The sequence below is a fragment of the Ammospiza caudacuta genome, chromosome 2, assembly GCF_027887145.1.
Source record: "Ammospiza caudacuta isolate bAmmCau1 chromosome 2, bAmmCau1.pri, whole genome shotgun sequence".
Lineage (NCBI taxonomy): Eukaryota > Metazoa > Chordata > Aves > Passeriformes > Passerellidae > Ammospiza > Ammospiza caudacuta.
In genome coordinates, this window is record NC_080594.1 from 37,679,887 (window position 1) to 37,700,605 (window position 20,719).

Genomic DNA, 20,719 nt, shown 5'->3' on the forward strand with positions numbered 1-20,719 from the left:
AGTTCCATTAAGAGCCAGTGCTTTAGAACACTGGATAGCACTTCAGGAGTGCTCTGGAGACCATGTGCAGGTATTCTCTGGAGTAAACCCCAGTTATTCTGCAGGAGATGCTTGCCAGATTCCCAAGTGAAAATACTCCTTCAGTTTAGTATATGGAGAAAATTTTGATAGTTTCATCTGAAAAAATGGCTTAACCAGGAAAGCTGTTGGATGAAGTTGAAGAAATTACTTCTTTTCTACTTTGTATTGTTTCCTGTGCTCATGACAGAAAAGGATGAAACAGACTTAAATCAAAAATCTAATAAGAAAACATTATTTACAAGGAAATATAAACATCATTTGGAGTCTCTCAGTAGGAAAAAGTGTTTAATTTTCTTTTTTTTTAATTAAAAGTGATGCTTCTATCCTTTGGAATTCAGTCTTTATTCAGGAGTGACTTGTTTTGAGCCATAGTAAAGAATTCTTTCCTCTGCACAGAAAGTGCTTTTCACCTGGGATTGCTGACTAATGGATGACTGCTAAAAGTAGTAGGTACCTTTCTGGTGCTTGAAGTCCTTCACCTGTTGCATTTAAAGGCAACTTATTTAGGTTGGTCAGAAGTCAATTTAAGGAGGATCCATAGTTTGATCTTCCAATTCCAAAACATTTAAGCCAAAATGTGTACAACCAGTGATGTTGCATTTGTGTATCAGCAGTCTCCAATTTTTTAACTTACTTGGGCATAACTTGAGAGTGACAGCTGATTTCAGCAGACTTAGTTGTGATTCATTCTTGTGGCAGGGAGTCATTCCAATTCATTGGGGTACAGCAACTGGCTGTGCTACATTCTTACTTCATGTTATAAGGTTTCCCTGCTAGATGTAATTTGACTCTGCTTATTGCATCAAGAGGGCAAGGGGAAGAGATGAAATGTACATGTGAGGAGGAGGAAAATATTACTTCTTCCCCTTCTTTATTTTAGAGCTCCTTTTCTGATGATAATCCCAGACTATTTTTGACTTGAAAGCCACTCAGTGTCCTGTGCCTATACATCAAATTAATGAGCAACTTAACTATTTGTTGCCCAGAGAGGCTGGGGACTCTCCATCCCTGAAAGTATGCTAGGCTAGGCTGGATGTGGCTCTGAGTAACCTGGACTAGTGGAAAGTGTCCCTGTCCATGGCAGGGGGGTTGGATCTAGGTGGTCTTTAAGGTCTCTTCCAACCCAAACCATGCTATGATCCCATTTTTCCCTTATATCTTGGTATGTTCCTTTTTCTCTGCAGTATAAATCTCTTAAAAATGTTTTTTTCTTCTATTTTTCTGTCCCAGTCAAGGAAATATTGTATTTCATCTCTCTCTACATGTGTCTGAGTATAAATAAAAAGAAAGGTAAGAAGAAAGGGGATGCTTATCTGTGGAGTAATTAGCAGATCAATATCCTAGATTCACTGTAAAATGTTTTTGTTCTACAAAAGCATCAAACAATATTGGTAAATTCTGTATAAAATTTCCTGCCCAGTGTCTGTTTCTGGCTGACTGATAAACTGACAGAGATTTTGCTGTGTACAGGCTGGGTGAACTACAGTCAGACTATGTGATCTCAGCCATGTAGCTAGAGCTCCAGAACTAGATCAGGGTATTTGAGAACTCCTGGGTTAGAAATGGTTTCTATGCCATTAGCTTGTAGATTGTAAGATCTGCCACCGTGCTTTTCTTCTCTAATGAATTTAAATGGCTAATGTGATTTACGAATAGCATTTAAAAATAGAGAGTCTGTTATGGAAAATTAAGGGTGAGGTCCCAAAACCCTCTGTAATTGCACTTGAAGCACTGTAAGCAGAAGGTATGTATCTAAGTCCCAGGCAGAAATCTGTCAAACAAGCAGAAGTAGCAAGCCCTTGACCTTCTATTCTGGTCCTGCCCACATAACTTGTTTTTTAATCCCAGGATGGCTTATGTTAGTGTAAATGTCATTAATTTTGCCTCGATTCATAGTGATTACTTCTCTGGAGGTTGAAAGACTTGGATTAAAAATTAATACCCTCAGGTTACTCTCCTGTTCCCTCTGCTCTATTAGAACTGGACTGCTCTATAGCCAGGAATGCAGGTCTGTCTGGATGAGGAGAGAAGTTAGGACAGACCTTGATTTTTTTTTTTATAGTGGCCTTACTGAGAGAAAGTGTACCTGGCTTCCTGTTTCTGCCTGCAAGGTTGTGGTATCATTTTAATAATGATTCTGTGGGTTTTATCCTTGGTAGTTCAGGCCTAGGAGGGGTCAAGAGAGAGCCAAGCAAACCCTTCAGCGATTATCATGTATTTTGGTGAACAAGGGGATGTGCATTTGAATCCTCTTGGGTTAGGTGGTCATGGGGGCTCTGGATTTGGCTGCTTCCTGGGTATGTGGCTGCAGCTATTGGGCAAGTGAGCTAACACCTTGCATAGCTGTGTTCATAAAGAATGAGCCACTCCTGCAAGACTAAATACCTGTTCAGGGACAGGCCTCATACTCCAGAGCCCAGCCTCACAGACTCTGAACTCCTGATTTAGCTGCCTGTGATTGAGAAACAATTCCTGTCACAGTCTTTTGCTCCTTCCTTCTTATTCCTGTGCTATTCAGCAGCATTTGTAGGGCAAATCATTTTTACACAGTGCAAATTGACACCTCACCTCATCCAGTGCAACTGAAGGCTACTCCAGAAACTGTTCCCTGCTTCATGCTTCTCATGAGTAGCAGCTTGGTTTAGCTCTTGCCATGGCCTTTTATCTTCCTTTCACCATAGCACACCTCGCATAGCACACCTCGTTTTTCAGTGTCAGAGTTCTCTGCTTGCAGCTGGTCATAAGTGTTCAGGGATACTGGTACCAGTCAGGGAGAAGACAATTTTGTGTGACACAGCCCAGCCCAGCAGTGCAAACAATCTCATGAGTGAAGTTTTTATGGCTGATAGGCTTCCTGTTATTATTGCAATTCAGTATCAGTATTAAGGAGGACTAACATGGCTGGTGGTTTCAACTTAGCCAGAATGACCCCAATAGTATACAAAATTTTCATGTTGTGGGGCTATATGTTAAAGCATTACGCTTGGGAGGACAAGTTATTCTCTTCTAAATAGGGAGCTATGGTCAGCTTTTTAAAATGTATCTATTAAAAAAAAGAGACAACAACAAAACAAGTAAACAAAAAAACAATAACCCTGAAATAAAAACTTCATTGCAAAGTTGAAGTTAATTTTGGTGACTGACAAGGGACCTGATTCTGACTGGTCTACGTGCAGACTGCATGCTACCTTTTTTAACCATTTTGATTTTTAACTTTCCTGGGACCTTTGATGTAGTACATTTTTTCAGCTCGTCTACTTATTGCCTCTGTGACTGCAGGACTCCTAAAGGATATTTTCTTTCCTCTTCCTCTAGCACCTGATATGTGCTGGCAATTGTGTGAGGCCCTGTTTTCATGTAGGTGTATGCCTTAGTTACAGCAGCAAGGACCTGATTAATTGATACAAACTTTTTTAGTATTCTTGAGATTATGTAATTTATTAGGTAGGTAATTTTAACCTTCAGAACTTGCACAAGTGAGTGTCTAAGGTGAGTGGTTAGTCAGTCAACCTGTGAGAGAGGACAGACAAAGGGCTTGTTCTGTTTGCTGGCTCTTTTGTCCACAGTAGTAATCAATTAAATAGAGCTGTAGTTACAGGAACAAGGCTGGTAGCTGAAAAGCAGGAGGTTGCAGTGACAAATTAAGTGGTTCAGGTGAGTTACAGATTCTTTTGATTCCCACAGGTACTTACTTATGCAATTAATTGTCTGAGAACGATGGAGTGCCTTTTGCAATGTTCTGTGCAATCCCACATTTCTGTTGGGCTGCAGGCAAAGGTGCTCTGAGGAAGTTGAGATCAGTGGCCTCTGTCAGGGAAAGCAAAGATGATGTAAAATATTGCTGTCTGGACTAGGCAATTTTTGCTTCATATGTACTACAGACTGTATTGTGCACCCTCCTGCAGAGGCAATGTGCTACTCACAGTGACCTGAGCAGCTGGCTGTTGACAGTGCTTTAGAGATCTAAGTGGTACATGGAAGGAGCAACCTGTTAACCCACAGGTTCCAAGTTTTACAAAAGTAGTGGAGCAAAATCAGTCTGCCAGTGATGGTAGCTGTCCTTGCTCAACTAGCTCATCACCTCAACTCAAATGAGGAGCAGGAGCGGGACCCTTGAAGTCCCAGGGATGCAACAGATACTGACTAAAGGATTTCCACAGTGAGAGAAAAATCATCTGAGAAGTCATGTCCATGGACTTTGAAATAAAATTTTGAGAAGATTTCTTCAGAAACTGTATGCTCCAGTCTTCCAGTTGGTGTTTAGGACTGGAACTGCTTTACAAACTGTCTTACTGTCAGCTCAGTTTAGCATTACTCTATTTGAATGCAAATCCTTGTCTGCTCTTTGTAGCAGAGTTCTTCTCATCAGTGCTGCTAGCCCCTTAATAAGCCCTTTCATTATATTGTCTTCTCTAGGAAAGAGTCAGAACTACCCAGTGACTGTAAACTGCAGCTCAGTTTTTTTTCACATAAGAAAGAATATCTTAAAGTGTAGGAAGTGTGTCACTTCCCAGTAGCCATGGGGAAGCCATGATAGGAAATACTTGTTAATTAGTCACACCATTTTGCACACTTCCATTCTCTAATAGTGCAGTCCCTACAATAAAACAGAATTCTGGATAAAATGTAGTCAATGCTTGCTGGAGAGCAAGGAAGGAGGGTAGAAGTCAGATAGTTCCCCTAAAGTCTTCAATATCTAAACTTATCAAGGCCTCTAGCTTTTTTGATAACTTTTTTTTTCCTAGGAATTCCTAGTACATAATAGATGTTTTTATTTGGCTTGCATCAGTGCAGTGTTCATTAGCCTAATCTGGGTAATGCTAGATTCCAAACTAGAATACATATATTTTTTTGGAAGAATAGGGCAATGAAAGAAAAGAAAAGGGGTTTGGCAGCTCCTGCTTATAGATGAATGTCCTCTGTAGGACAGTCCAAGTGGGAGAAATAGCAAGTGTGTTTTCAATTCTGCAATAAAAGTTTGTGAGAAGGGATAGAGGTCCTGTTGTCCCATTCTCATTGTTATCTTCCATGCTGAATCCATATGTTTAAGATGGCAAGTCTCCAGAAGAAAAGGGTAAGCACTTCTTTCCTGTAAAATGAAAGGAAGGTCATGGCTTCTTAACAAAACTTTAAGAAACTAATCACTTAAGTTGCATTATGAGTTTCAGGGTTGCTTGTTGCTGGGATGTTTTTTGGAAGGGAGAGGTGAGGCAATGTTTTGGCTTTTCTTGTGTAACTTCCTTGCTAGAATTTGAATCTGTTTTGTATTTATGTTGGGAAAACATTCAGAAATAGCTAGCCATTACATACAGAAATGCATCAGATATGTAGGGTCAGGAGATGCTTCCCACCAAGTAATTGGTTTGCTTCTGATCTCTCTAAAGGTTTTAGTATTTTGCTTAAATCTATTTTCAAATAAGATATAAAAACAGTCCCTCAGACTGGACCCTATCTGAGTTTAATGCCAATGTTGACATGAAGAGTGAGAAACTGGCAATGGGAGCTTGAGTTCTGTGAGCCTCATGCTTCTGCTGTCTAAATGGAGATGAGAATAAGTGTTACACAACTGACAGTGCTCTGCCTTCAGAGATCTACAGGACTGAGTCACCTTCATTATTATATTTCAAGTCCATTATGCTGAGAAGATATTCTTTGTTCTGTAATTCTTGATGAATAGAATTAGCTAGAAGAATTAAGTTCTTTCAAATGAACTGTTACTAATTCAAGCAGTGTGCCTACTGGGATTAAACCACAGCCAAGTACAAATGGTGCAATGTGCAAGAAAATATAACTAGATTTGAAAATATGCTGATGTTAGTATCAATAACTTGGTGGAATTTCTGTAATTTTGAAGATTCTTCAAATTATATATTTTTAGTAGATTTATACTTACTGTAATATGCAATAAATAGCATGGCTTCTGCAGTTAGTCTGACAGTGGTCACAGGGAGAAGGAATGTTTAGGTGTGCTTTCCAGAGTCTTCTCTTTAATTTATGAGCCTCTTTCTCCAGAGACCACATTCTCTTAATACCTCTGGCCTAATGGTTTTACACCATAACAGGTATAGAGATTTACATTCTTAGGCAGTGCTGCCAATGTCCAAACCCTGTGAAAGAAATGGCAAGCTGCCATATGTGATTAGAGGGATTACGCCAAAACCAAAGCAAATTATTCTTTTCTGTTCCAATATTAAGTTGTTAACTTTTATCCTCTTTGTTGTTAGCTCTTCTTCAGAGTAAATTGCCTTAATAGTCTTCAAAGTGGTGAAGGTCTTAATGTCTTACCAAATAAGAATAAAATTAAACCACAGGCAGAGTCATGTGGACCAACAAATCAGATGTTCCAGGAGAAAATGTGAATTTTTCTGAAGTGCTTGTGCCAGCTGAACTTCTTCCTCTTTCAGCTGGTTGAATGTCATTATACAAGGCTGTCAGTGAAAGTATTTTGAGACTTGCAACTATTTTACAGGTTAAAATCAGGAAGGATCATTTTGATACTGTTGAGAAGAAGTAAGGTGTGAGCAAAGCTTGTGTGTAACTTTCAGTATTTCCCCTTTGTGGCTGTTTGGAGCAGTTATGTGGTCCTGTTCTTTCCCTTAACCATGTTGTAAGGAATCCTGCATAGGAGAACAAATAGGCTTATTATTGCAATAAAATGAAGCATTGTATGAATAAGGCACCACTGAAACTGCTCTTAAAATAAATATCCCTCACTTCTGCAAAAGTCCTTGTTCTACCAACATTCTTCACAACTAGCTAGATAAGAACCTCTCTACCTCCCACTGACTAAGCATACATATAAGCAAACACTCTTTTCTAAATTAATCTCTGGGACTGTTGGACATATGATATGCTATGTCTACTCTGCTGTTATAATTTTGAAAATATTCTGATAGCACCTCTTGTAAGAGCAGCTGGATTGGCTGCAGATATGCATATCTTACTGGGTGATCTTTTCCTTTCTGCCCCTTCAGGAATAAAAATGACAACAGGCCTTCTTGTGCTTAAATTCTTGTCCTGATCATTGCAGGCAACAGCTTTTAAAACTTCTGTGAATTGTGACTTAAGTTCCTCTTCAAAGTTAATAGCTTTTCTTTCTCCACTTCTCAAAATGTAATCCATAATCCTCTGATTTTCTGAGCAAATATGTTCATGACCAATTGTGCTCGTGCCAACAGTGGTGTTTAGCTTAATTAGCTGTTCTGCCTGCATGAGATTTGCCTCATGTATTTACAGAAAAATTATCTCTAAGCCTAGCTAGGCTGGTGCTGAGTTACCTGTGACTGCACTGCTTAAATATCCCTGGAGAATGAAGTTTATTCATTTGTTTGTTGTTGCTGCAAAGCTGTAGCTTGTGGGGCTTGCAGTCAGAGGTACTGTTGCTGCCTAATGTCACTTCCCAGGGCCACAGGGGCCAGCTCTCCAAGGCTTTTATCACTCTTAGTATTCTTCTTGGCTTCCCTGCTTCAAAGTAAAGGTCTGTTATTTCCTGAGCATGGGTGTAGGCCAAACTTGGTTACTTTTGAGAATGAGTTCCTCTGTGCATGCAAATTGTTGTAGTGCACAATTGCATTTATCTGTTTTCCTCAGCTTCCTGTTGCCTTATGTGTGGACTTCCAACTCATCCTAGTTGCTAGTGCTGGTATGTTCTAGCGGTGGAGAAACACAGTTAGAAAAAGTTGTACCTTTCAAGCACATAAATCCAAACCCTCTTATTTTTAAGAGCCAGTGGGTTACATGTGAGTGGATAAAGATGTGCAGATAGCAGTTGCTGATCAGCCAGGCCTGCAGGGTAGTTGTTCAGCTGAAGGAGCTGGCACAGAGAGTGGGTGAAGCAGCCAGAAGTAGGATTGGCTGTCACCTTCTTCCTCTTGTTAGAAGGCATTGGCTGCAAGACAAATTCTCTGGATCAAAGCTTTAGCAGCTTAGGTCTACTCTACTAGGAGCACTTGAAAAGTAGTTTTGCAATGTAAATTGAGGACATTATGAGGTTTCTGCATGCAAAAGGAGATCTTGTTGGTTTGAATGGAGCAGCTGACTCTGGGGTTTTGTTGTTTGTGCTCTGACTCTGTTGGTAAACTCAATGTCAGCCATGGCAAAGTACTCCAGCCTTTTCCTTGCCTCCCTCATTAGCATCCCACAGGTAAAAACTGAGTAAAAACTTGGGAACATAAACTATTACTGTAGTACCACTTAATATCCCATAGTGTTCGTAATACAGCATTCAAATTAATGTTCCCCTTTTGTATTTGGGGGAAAGATGTGTCTGGGGGTAAGCAGAACCTTCTGTAGGGTTAATGAGTTTGTAGACTAAGTTGTCTTTCTTTTGTGGTTCCTGTTTTAGAAAAATGTGAATTCTGACTTAAAGCAAATGAGGTGTACAGCTGTCTGAGAGGTTCTGAGAAATTTTACAAGATAAAATTCTTGGATGAGTGCCTGGCCTAAACCAGTTGGAAACCAAGAGCAGTTTAAGAGTGTGTGTGGGCAAAACTATATTTTGAGTTGCCTTTCTGTTTCTTTTATTGCCAAAACATAGAAGCTTTCATGAGTTGGATAAAACATAATTTCAGATTCCTGTTTATTACTGGGAGTCTTTCATTAAAGAGAGGATTTTTTTTGGTGTGGTTTTACCTGAATTTAATGTTTAAAAAAAAATCATGCCAAATATGCCATGACTCACAAACGTTAGTATATAGCACATGAGACCCCTGCTTTGGAAGTCAGTCAATGTGGTATCAATTTTCATGAGTCAATCAGTTTGATAAGGATCTTGCAGTCTTACTTGAAACTTAAATCTGAAAACTTTCCTGACAAAAAATGCTTGCCATTGAAGGTGCAGTGGCACCAAACAAACTGTTCAAACCTCTCAGCTCTTCCTGACATGTATAGGGGTTTTTAAGAGGAAAAAATGTCAAAAGAAATCAAAATAATTGAGGCTGAGGTGGTGTTGGAGTGTGAATTTAACAGGGAGAAGACATTGATTTTTGGGCTTTTTTCACTTCTTATTTTTAAAATAACTTTAAGTTTTATAACAGGTTCTATACTCTAAGCTAGCAGTTTTTACCATCTGTGTTTGGAATCAGTGATGATAATCTTTTGCAGAGAGCCAGCCTGCAGTTACTTGTATCCGACAATCTCATGAGATTGGCCACATACCACACACAGAGAAAGAGGTCTTCTTGTTTATGAAGAACTGTGGAATCAGGGGTGAAGAGCCTGCCAGGGTGGGTGGCATCTTGTTATCTTGCCTCTGAAAACAAAGTGGGGGTGCTGAAGAAACTGCTGTGCAGTATGATGGTGTCTGGGAGGTTCAGTGGCACTGCTGCTTGCTGTGAGCTCTCACAGCCTGTGTGGATGTGCCCTTGCAAACTGCTGTTCAGCTGGGGAGGACTGAAGCTCTATTTCCACTTATTTTATTGATTTGAGTGCTGAGAGACATCAGTGAAGTCTGCAGGTGGTTTTGTAAATGCTGTCCAACTATTTCCTTTAGTTTAAAATTCATATAATAAGGCAATATAACACATCTTCCCTTAGTCTTTAAAAAAAGAAAAAGACCAAAGATGTGCTAAGATATTATTCCCTGCAAAAGGTTTCTTGCAGACTGAACTGATCTTGGGCAAGAAACAAAGCAAAATCTTTGATTATTCCTGTTCACAGCTGTCCAGGTTCTGTAGTTGTAACATGAGCTTCTGTGACTGTTGGCTGGGCACTTGCCATTCAACCAGCACCCAGGGCTTTGGATTAGCACTGTGGATGCTGCTTGCTGTGTCAGATGGTGTAGGAAGTTTCCACATGATAGCTGAAACCAATATCCATACCTGTTCCTAAGCTGAAGGAGTACTGATGTAGATACTCAACAAATTTAGGATTGTTCTGTCTGTTTGTAGTCCTACAGGAATCACTTTTCACTTTTGCCTAATTTTAAACCCATAATTTTCTAAATACAAATGAAGTTACAGGTGATGGGTTGTTTGAGATGCTGTTGTATCAACCTCATGCAACAAAATCACAATGAGCATCATAGAGAGAAATATAGCAGCCAAACAAAACATGCAGAATGTGGTTGGGCATTGGAGTTTTTGGGGGGATAATCAGTAATGTGGCTACAGCTCCCTACCAAATCTAAAAGAAATGCTGTTCTTTTCAGAATGAAGTTTCCCTTTGAGTCCTGCCAGTGTCACTATCTTGTTTTACTGGCCTGGTGGCACTCTTGTGGCCAGGGCAGCAAACGCAGTGACTCATTGCTGGATTGTAGTGCTGGGGAGATCAGTATGAGTTCAGCATCCTGTCAGCCACATCACAGTGTCAGTGATGGACCAAAGCAGGACACCCACCACCCTGAAGGGCTGTGATGGAGCTGCCTGGTACAGAGATATGTCCAGTGAAAACATCTGTTTCTCTTCTGTCTCTTACCAGGTTTGGCACTAGGCATGCTTCTGAGCATTAAATTGGAGCTATTTATTTTTTCTCAGGCTTTGACATTCCAGTGTCCCTGGAATCCTGAGGCACTAAGATAACCTAACCACGGACACAACTAACTCCTCCCCATGCCACTCTCTCTATTCCTTTAAGGGTCTTTTTAAAGAAGAGGTTTTTGTCTTTTACAGTTGGAATTATCTCTAAGTGAATAGTCCTCTGAAACCATGGCCTATGGAACACAGACAAAACAGTATTTCAAATTACTACTTGTAAATGCAGTTTGGCTTTTATAAAGCAGTGAGGTTCATGTTACCACATGACTTGTAATTACACATACTCGATATAGAAATGTATAAAGTATTTCACATTTATTCCATATGGTTTGTAGAACAGTGATTTGGCCTTTTTTTTCCTTCCTTTAAATCGTTGTGATTAGTGCTCTTTACTTATTTTGGGGGGGGGATGGTTATCTCCCCTTTGCTTCAAATTGTTCTGCTAACTGTAAGAATGGTTTAAAATATTGTATAATAAAAGTGCACCAATTGTATGACACTCATTTCTATGTTTTAGGGTGTGAGTTGTCATATTGGGGAGGAATATATTTTCATGGCCACCTTGTTCAAGAGGCCTGTAAAACAGGTTTGACTTGAAGTGACCATTTTAACTTCATAAAGTCATTTAATCACACTGAAAAACTTGTTTCTTTTAATTAAAGATGAATACATAATCTACTTCCCTGATCCCTGATATTGCAACTTGTTCTTCCTTGTCTCTTTTTTAGGGAATGTTTTGTTTGTTCTAAAACTCTGGATATGCTGGGTCAATGAACTGTTACTCCAGGAAGCAGAGCTGGGAGGACAAACTGAGAAGACATTATTGTGATGACAAGCAGGAATACAACACTCTCCCAGAAGTCTCTCATCTAGGGAAACATGCAAGAAAGCAACATTTGTGACTCTTTAAACCACTGACTGTAACCCAGTCCGGGTTTGTCAGTGCCTGCTGAAAAAGATTTCTAGAACTTTAAAGCAGGCTGCCAGACTGTCCTCAGCAGAATCCAAGATCTTCCCAGACTCTTTACCAGCCCTACACACAAAACAAGATGATTGACCTAAGCTTCCTAACAGAGGAGGAACAAGAGGCAATAATGAAGGTGCTGCAACGGGATGCAGAGCTTAAAAGAACTGAAGAAGAGAGAGTCAGGTAAGGGATCCAGCACCCTGCTTGTCGTGGGAAGACCCACACAGTTCCTGTGCTATGTTACTCAGGAGTAGGTTAAAACAGTTGTTGCTAAGGGCCCCATATGCCTCAGTATATGTGGTTTGGAGATATATTCTGCTCTGGACCAGATTTACCATAGTCTCTGGATGAAATACCTCTGCCACACAAATGATTCATTAGTGGCCAAAACTGTTCTGGACCTTTGCAATTCCCTAAGGGGCCAAGAGCACCCTGTACACATCTGCCTGGATACACATCTGCCTGGGTTTCTTCAAAAGAGGATTCAGTTTGCAAGGGCCAAAACCACTGCAGACTGGACAAATGCATAGTAAGTGAGGGACTTGACTCAAAAGGATTGCAGGCATCTCCAACAAACTAAAACATGATTGCAGTCAGTTGGAGCTGGAGTTCAGAAGAAGTACCAACACTATGCCCCACTGCCATGAAAAGTCCTTGCAATCCATGGATAAAGCAGAAAATTGCTCTTTAATTTCTTTGTGGTGCTACAGATGGAGCAGTGTGTTGTTATTCTGGAGTGTTTCATGTGCTGGGAGGTTTTACTGGAGCTACTATTAGGGTAACTGCTATGACTAGAAATGCCTGCATGGAAAGTAGTGTTTCCCAGATGGCTCTGAGAAAGCTGTCTATCTACACAGGTATAAGTAGCAGTCAGATAGTTGCTTCATAGACATCTATATCCCCAAACAGTTGCTGGTATTTGCTTGCTCAAGAGTGAGGATTTTGGTAGGCATTGTTTAATTTTTTTGGAAAGGAAATTATCCATTACAAGGTACAGAAAATAATATGTGGACAAATAATGAAAAATGGAGCCTGAGGTGCTGAGAACTCCCAAGTGCTATAACAGAAAGAAATTTTTATAGGCCTCAGTGAAGGCAGGATTTTCTCTCACTGATTTGGTAATCTTCTCTGAGATTCCTTCTCGTTGTGATGTTCCTCATGAAGTAATGAATTTCCAATTTAAATATTTTGAAGTTATTCCAACCATGATGCATGATGCATCTCTGATGCTTCTTTGCTACTGAGAAAGATTTTTTTTCTTAAATAAATGTCCTTGTTGTAGGCATACCCTATATCCTGCAAAGGAAAAGGCAGCCTGCCTCTTGCCCTAGGAGCAGCATTCCTTTTGCTGAGTGTGCTTGTGCAGCCCTGAGGTTCTTTGATCAGCATGCAATCAGCATTTTGACTTATTCTACTTGCTTCTTTTAAGAGCAATAAAGTGCAGACCAGTAGCTTCTCCTTGTTAAAAAGACTTTTCCTCTCAAAGCATTTGCTTTGGTGAAGGTAAAATCATTACAGGCACTGTTCCAAGTTTGTGCCCCCATCTTAATGCAGCCTAAGTAAATATTTTCGCCACACAGTTTTGTCTTCTGCTTCAAAAAGCAGTAAACTGACTTTTCTTTAACAGAATAGGCATTTTATTTACTGAAGGTAGAAAACTACTGTATTTAGTCTTGGAATGTTACATCAGTGCCAGGTCTGAAAGCATTCAGGGTAAGTAATTGTAGATGAGTTTGAAAACAGCATCTAGAGAAAAGAACCCTTCTTAGAACAGAAATTCAAAAAAGCCACTCTCAGTAGTGGTCTGAAAGTATTTTTACTTTCAGAAAGTATTTTTGTCCCTGTAGCTTTACTTTTGCCATTTGCAATTCTAGTTCAAGAGGGTGTGGTGGAAAATGCAAGAGACTGCAGGTTGTAGCAGCCTGTAATCATGTTTTGCAGCAGCATGTTTGCTGCTACAATAAAAAGTCTCTTCTAGTTTCTAAATATTATAACTTGAGAAGCTGGAAGCCTACATATGAAATGGATTTTTCTGCTTAATTGTGGCACATGGAGCTTGCTTTTCATGTCTTATATATTAAAACACTGCTTGAATTGTATCTCCAGCCAAGGAGGTGCAGTACTTTAGTTTGGATTCTATAGCCTTGCACAGCTGGAAGATTCCAGGACCTGAGATCAACTGTCATCATACAAACATTAGACAATGTGTTATTTATATGTGTATATAATGGGAGTCTTTCAATGTGATGTTTTTTCCTCTTCAGAAGGAATTCTGAGGTTTGAAGGGTGTTTTAATAATCTGTGCCATGTTCTTGGAGCATGGTCAAATTGGTTACGTGACAAAATCCTCTTTGAGCCACTTCCTAGTGGAATTTTACAAACCACCTGATAGAGTCTCTTCCCTGCTAACAGTTCCTAATATTGCTAACCTAATAAAACTAAAAATCTAAGTAGGCTGGCCCATGCAGCCTCCTTAAGGTAGTCTGATTTAAATCTTGGTTTGTTGAAGGTTGTAACAGGTGTTTCCCCATCTTTTGGCTCCTTATGTGTTGGTCAGGATCAGCATGATTAGTTTTAGGTGCAGCACTGCTTTGGGAACAGTGTCTGCTTCCTCCTTCACCTCTGCTGAGGTTTGTCTCAAAGGAAAGAGGATACTGATGATCTCTTTGGCAAAAGGGTGATGAAGAAATCTCAGGTGACAAGAGGGTGTGATGCATGGAAAGCAAAAGACATTGTATGCTTTTTTATTCCTGGTGCAAGAAGATGTCTCTCTTTGCTTCCTTGCTCTAGGAGCTGCAGCAGTTTGCTCAATAGCAGTGTTGCTGTGGATGGGGCAAAGGCATAAAATAAGAATCAGGTGACAGCTTTTCAAGACTAGAATCTGTTTTTTCAGCGTATTACTAACTTAATTATTTTGGGGTTTTTTTGTCATCTTTCCTGATATACCCTGCTCCAGCATTGAACAAAATGAGTGAGCTGCGTACATAACTGAATGTCCTGGCAGTAGCTTCAATGTAACTCCTTTTACAGATGCATAGTTCAGAATTAACTTAACTCTGAGCCCTTTCTGGAGACAGTAACGTGAGCAGGAATATATTTGTCTGTGAAGTTGTAGAGTGTGGCTGGGTGACTCTTCTGTGGTTTGAGTAGCTGGCCCCTGGCACCAGCGTGTCTAAGGCAGAAAGCTGTTGTGGTCGCCGTTGAGACAGGGTTCCCTATGTGCTGATCAGCCCTTCCCAGCAGAACCTCCTAGCAGTGCTCTTGTGGGCAGTGTTTGGGATTGTTGGCTCCTTATGTAAACTGAAGGAGGTTAATGATAGGGGAAATTCTGATATGGAGTTGTTTGTGTGGTGGGTGGGGACTGCTGAGTGCCAAACCCCTTTGATACATTGATTGGTGTGGTATTGCAAAAAAAGAAAACTTCAGGGGTCTGATTCTGCTGGGAGTGTGTGGCAGTTGAAAGCCTATTGTAAATGTTATTTTGGCCCTGTCTAGTTCTAACAGATATCCTCTCCAGTTACTTTTAAAGGCAGTTTTTCTTATATTGTTGACTATCTCTTGTGAGGTGGGATATATTGAAGATATTGTGGCAAGGTTAATATTGGCATTGGGGAAACCAGACTTACTACTGTAATGTGAAAATAACTACATCGGAATATGTACTTAAAATTGTCATAAATTATTTTTTTTTGTTACATGAAACTGTTTTGAGAGTGTGCTTAGCAGAGGCAAGGAGGTTCTTAGTGCACCTGTTGTGGCAGAAAAGGATAAGCTCATGTCTTCTGTATGAATTCCCCATCATGGACACTGCTTAGCACCACATGATTTTCCAAGTACAGTGACTATTCAGGAAGTAGATCAATTTTATTCTCTAGCAGAATGTTTGTGTCATTGTTTATCCTTTTTAACAAAGCCAACTGACATGAGAATGACAGTGGGGAGAATGGTCCCAGCCCACCTTGTAAAATGCCAGTAAGAAAACCAGGACTGTTTTCATTTTGATCAGGTGAGATAAATGGGCTTAAGGAAGAGAGACCTTGCTTATTTGTCTTGGTAAAAGATACAGCATTAGACTACACTGAGAAAAGAGCTGGTACCATTTCTTCCCAGTATTGATTACTACTTTGTCTACCAGTAGCAGATAAATTGTTTGACAGGATGATGATTGTTTGGGAGTGCTAGTGAAGCAGGGGAGATGGGACTTATTCTGTATGGTAAAAGAATGTACTGAAGGGAAAAAGTGGACACTAATAACATTTTTAACCTCTATATTGAGAACTCCCTCTGTAAGCAAGGTTTCCCCTGCAGTTCAAAACCTTTCTTGGGAAGGCTTATCACATGTTCATACCTGACACTGTGTTGTATTATTAAGTGCCAAACTGAAGCCTTTGTCTTCAGATTGGATCATTCTTGATTTGTAATTCACCTGAAATCCTAAATGCAACCTTTTCTTTTGCACAGCAGGAAAGATGTCCTTGCTGATAGTGTGAGGCAAGCTATGATACAGGCTCTTCTGCTCACTTATATTTGCTTGTATGTGTCATTTGGTGGGGCTGGTTTTATGCTTTATATGCCTACTTTTAAAGCCTGTGAAGAGCTGGGGACACCGTGTGAGCTGAACCTGCCAGTTACGTATTTCCTAACAACCTTTCCAGCCCTTGTTCAGATTGTCCTGTGCTGCTGTCCAGGCAGGCTCTCATACCAAGGGTGTATTTGTCACAGGACAGCTGTGCCTTCATTGTGAGGGTTGAGTTGATGAGTTTGGTTTAGTTTTCCCCTGTCAGGTTTACTTGGGTTGCATCAGAAGAGGGAGGGGAGGCCATTGGACAACCTCAATGCAAATCCTTTAAAATAAGCAGAGAAACTAAACACTGTAAGGCTGTAATGGAAATAAAACAATTGGAAGATAATAGAAGCTGCTAATATTGGCAGACCTTGAAGACTCCTGCCTCCTGTAGCAGGACTCAAGAGTCTTGATTCTGATTTCCTGAATGGAATAAAGTGAAGCTTCTATATGCTAAGAAATGCTTCAACAAAGCATTTGTGCTTACTTTGTGTCTGCCTAGGGGGTATCTAATTACATGATTCATTGCTTGTAAAAGGTAGTTTACTTCAAACTTGACAGTGTAACTACTAATAGGAGAGTAAGTCTGAGTGCTAAGTGCAGGTGACATAGCAGGAAGGCACATAGACATTAAGGCCTCTATCTTAGTGCAGAATATGCATATATTTTAAATTAAACAGGGGGAAAATGTGCCAGTCTGATGCCCCCTGAGTGGCCATCTGCAAGGAGAGAAATGTACAGCAGGGTTGATGCGGTCAGCGTGTTTCACAGCCACTTGTTAGCACAAACATTGGAATCATAGTTTTGGTTCCAGATTCTGATGGAGACCATATTTCAGTGGGCAGCAGAGCTTCATGTTTTCTCTTCCTTCTCTCCAAAATCAGTTGACTTCTCACTCCTTCTAAGCATGTAACTCATTCATTCATTCTGATGCTCCAGGCTTGGATCTATCTCCCCTCTGACTTGAGAGACAATGTCAAGTCTTTGTCTTGCCATCAAGACTTGAGCTGACTACGGCCTGGTCAGTTCTCCAAGGACCCAAAAGCAAGATGATACCTGAGATTTATTCATCAGGGTATTGCTAGTAGACTCAACACACACAGACTTCTGAAGAAGCATAAAATGGAAGAACATGCATTACTACAAACAGAATTGGCTTGCTTTTTCATGTATCCAGCTGCTTCCAACTGTCAGAAGTCTTGCTGTCTAGAGAGACACCAAAGACAAGAATTAGAGGTGTTGCTTATGAGGAATTGTGATGGCAAGGATGGGGAAAGGTTGCATAACCCCACAGGTCTGCTTTGTTCTTTCTAGTATAGCCCTAAAACAGTTTCAAATTATATTACTCTCCTGTTTAAACCACGTTAACAGTAACTGATGGGTTTTCTTGATTTTTAGGGTTTTGTAATGTCATGTGCAGCTACCATGCAAAAGATAGCTTACTTGCAATTTGGGACTGCCCACTACAAATATTTTGGGTGTAGCTCTCTAGCAAATGTCAGAACAGACTTTCTTCCTATACCTTCTATAGATATTTGCAGACTAAAGAGGCATGCTCATCCAAGGTGGAATGTTTAAATAATTACTGCTTTGTCCTGCAAACTTTTTGTAGTTGTTTCCTACCCTCAAAGAAGAAAAAAGAACCTTATCAACAAGTCTGGCTCTTAAAATACCTGGGCTAATATAGTTTTACTTCTCTTCTTGCATGAGTGATACTACAAAAAGTTTGTCTTGTCTGTGTTCAGAATGTGACCCAGAACCTAAATACTTTGTCTTTTTGTTGGTTTGTGATTTGTTGTTATGTTTGCAGCAAATAGAATTGAGATAAAATTAATCAAATTTCTCTTTCAACTTCTCCACTTATTTGGTATTTTGTTATCCCATTTGCAGAAGGGAGGTTTCAGAAGTTAATTTGTTGATAAGGTGTGGTAATATAATGATTTTTAAAGGCTTTACTTTGGTATTGGACTCTAAGGTGCTTTTTCCAAATGTTTGGATTAGGGTGTGTAGGACAATAGTGAATCTATCTTTGAGGTAAACACAGACCTTGATCTCAATCCTCCTTCATTCATCACGAGAAGTCCCAGAATATGCTGGCACCACATAGATTCTCCTGCCTGAAAGCTCAGTTTAAGCTGTCAATTGGGGCATAAGGTAATCAAATGAGGTATTAAGGTGTCATAGTCACATCTTGCAAATTCCATGGTGACTTGTAATGTAGACTGTGAATAAGGCAGGTGCAGGGGAGGGAATTGAGACACTGAGGAAGTGTAGATGAAAAATTTGAGATACAGGTATGTATTGCTAGATACTCTTTTTTTTTCAAAAACAAGGATGAGTTGTTACCTCTTTGCTTATGCAATGACCTATTACAGTAGCCTACAAAGCCTACAGGATAAACCATTCTGGATTTGGTGATAAGAAGGTTGTCAGGGACTGATTATATCAGAGCAGATTTCCTGCCTTACAGTGGTGCTACATGATCTGGCCCATTATCAGATGTTCCAGAGGTGAAGAGGAACAAACCAATTTAATCCATGCATAGATTTTCTGTTTGCCTGCTGAGTGATGGACAGTTGGTTTGTATTCCTGTTCAGTGCAATCTCCATGTACTTACTGCCCTAGGGGAGATGACAAGTTTTCCATCTTGCCATAAAACATGTTTCACCTTAGCATAGTGGAAACATCTTATTAAATAATGGTAACAAAGACTTATTCAGTCCAAAATCCTCTTTTAAATTTCCATTTAACTATGTTCCTTTACTTTTTTGAGTGCAAAGTTCCTGTTGGAGAAATGGGCACTAGCTTCACTATAATTTTAGGCTGTTTCCCCTTGAAAAACTGCAGCATAAACTAACTGGCATTTTAGCAGAGCACAGAGGGACTCCAGAATACATACTTGCACCATGCATAGAGGTCTTGCTGCATCTTCTCCTAATTGCAATTTGGCAGCTGAGCCAGCAATCTGATTCTCAATCTGGATGTCTACTAGTTCTTTGATCACCAAGAGAAAAATTTAAAGGCAACTTGGTTAGCCTCTTTGTTAACTGTGGAGCTGGTGTAGAATCAGTTGTTGGCTTCTAGGCCTGTTGTGGTTTGCTGGGAGGCTGACGTAGCTGTGGAAAACCATGGCTGCAGCCTGATTCTCCACAGTTGCTTTCAAGGTAAACCACAATCTTGTGTAATTCCTAGCAGTCAATCAAGCCTATATAGTGCAAGCAGTTTGATGTGACTGTTGAGACCTCCTCCTAGAAAATCTTGAGAATTCAAGGAGCATTTTAAAAATTCTCATTTGTTGTGAAAACAGTTGCAGGCATTACAAGTCTATGATGTATTGGTGACCACAGGAGGCTTAAAAACTTTTTTGTTGTCAAGAACCTAGAACTAATTGTCTTTCTGATAATGGAATTCTATTTCTTTATTTGTGGCTGGAGAATGCCTGGAAATAGCTTTAATACTTATGTTGCTCTTAGTTCCTCAGAAACAATGGGACTGACAGGCTAAACGTGTCTCTTGAAAAGGCAAGTAAGACAAGCTTACTATGAGGTGAGATACTAAAAGTCTGTTTAAGTCAGCTGCTGTCAGCATCTGTCAGTTCTCACCATACAAACCCTATCAGGCAGGTCATTTGTAAAGGAAGTGCTGTGAAAATTGAGAGCACTTTTATACCTTTGTTAGCAAGCATAAATAATTAATTCCCAAAGTCTTGAAGGCCTGTTGAGCTGGTGGAGTTAAGGTACAATAACTCATAGGCAGCAAGCAGAGGTGGGAGCAGGGTGTTTTCACTTCCAGACAAAATGAGAGCTGCACTGGCCAGGTGAAATTTATTGAGTCTAGAGCTGTGACAAATCTGTGCCTCTGTCTCTATCCGGTTAACTGGTCACAGATCTGAGTCTGGGGTCCTGTGATCCTGTCCCCTTCCACAGCCCAGCTGAGCTTCCTCTCCTCTGAGCTGACTTGTAAAGGTTTCCAGCCACACCCCACAGTTTCAGTGGCTGAATACCAAGGGGAGAGGGGTGAGCAGTGTCTGGGGTGAGCACACTGAATACTTGTCCTGTGACTCAGCACCCTCCCGCTAGAGAACCTCCCTTGGCATATGTTGTCACACTGTCCCAGAGCACTTGGTGCCCTGCAGGCTGTACAAACAGCTGAAAAGCCAGTCCCTTGCCCTGAGGGGCATCACTTCTGAGAACACAAATAACACGTGTGAAAGAAGGTGAAAGGGAGAAGCAGCCACCTGTGTAAAAAATTTGTGTGTTCTACATTTCCATTCTTCCTGCTGGCTGCATTTATAAACTGAGTAATATATTTGCTGGAGGACAAAGAGAAGCTACTGCTGTGTTCCTGCTTCAACTTAGAACACTTGCTTAGGAAGGGTATTTGGTTTGGCCCTGGGAGAAGCACAGAGAGAGGGAGAAATTTTAAATGACATAGTAATACTATGGACTGTTGAATCTTGGACTTAAAAATGCCAATGGGACCTCAACATCTGGCAGCCTAAACTGTATGTAGTAGATTTGAGGCACCCCTAGTAGTAGGGACCGATTTTTGACAGTTCTTTCAAAATGAAACTTTAAGTATTCAAATAAGGCTTTTCATATCTGGCCATACAAAGATGAAAGAGAAGTTTGAGAG

The 20,719-nt window shown here is 40.3% G+C and overlaps 1 protein-coding gene across 8 annotated transcripts in view; it reads left to right on the forward strand.

The window, feature by feature from the left end:
* Positions 1-1,308: 1,308 nt before the first annotated feature.
* Positions 1,309-20,719, forward strand: part of SYTL2 (synaptotagmin like 2) — a 50,408-nt gene continuing 30,997 nt past the window's right edge. For all 8 annotated transcript variants that reach the window (XM_058823939.1, XM_058823955.1, XM_058823963.1 and 5 more), the window contains exons 1-2: positions 1,309-1,371; positions 11,282-11,703. In XM_058823939.1, the coding sequence (XP_058679922.1) occupies positions 11,603-11,703 (101 nt within the window). In that variant the 5' untranslated portion in view covers positions 1,309-1,371; positions 11,282-11,602. The remainder of the gene's footprint in view (positions 1,372-11,281; positions 11,704-20,719) is intronic.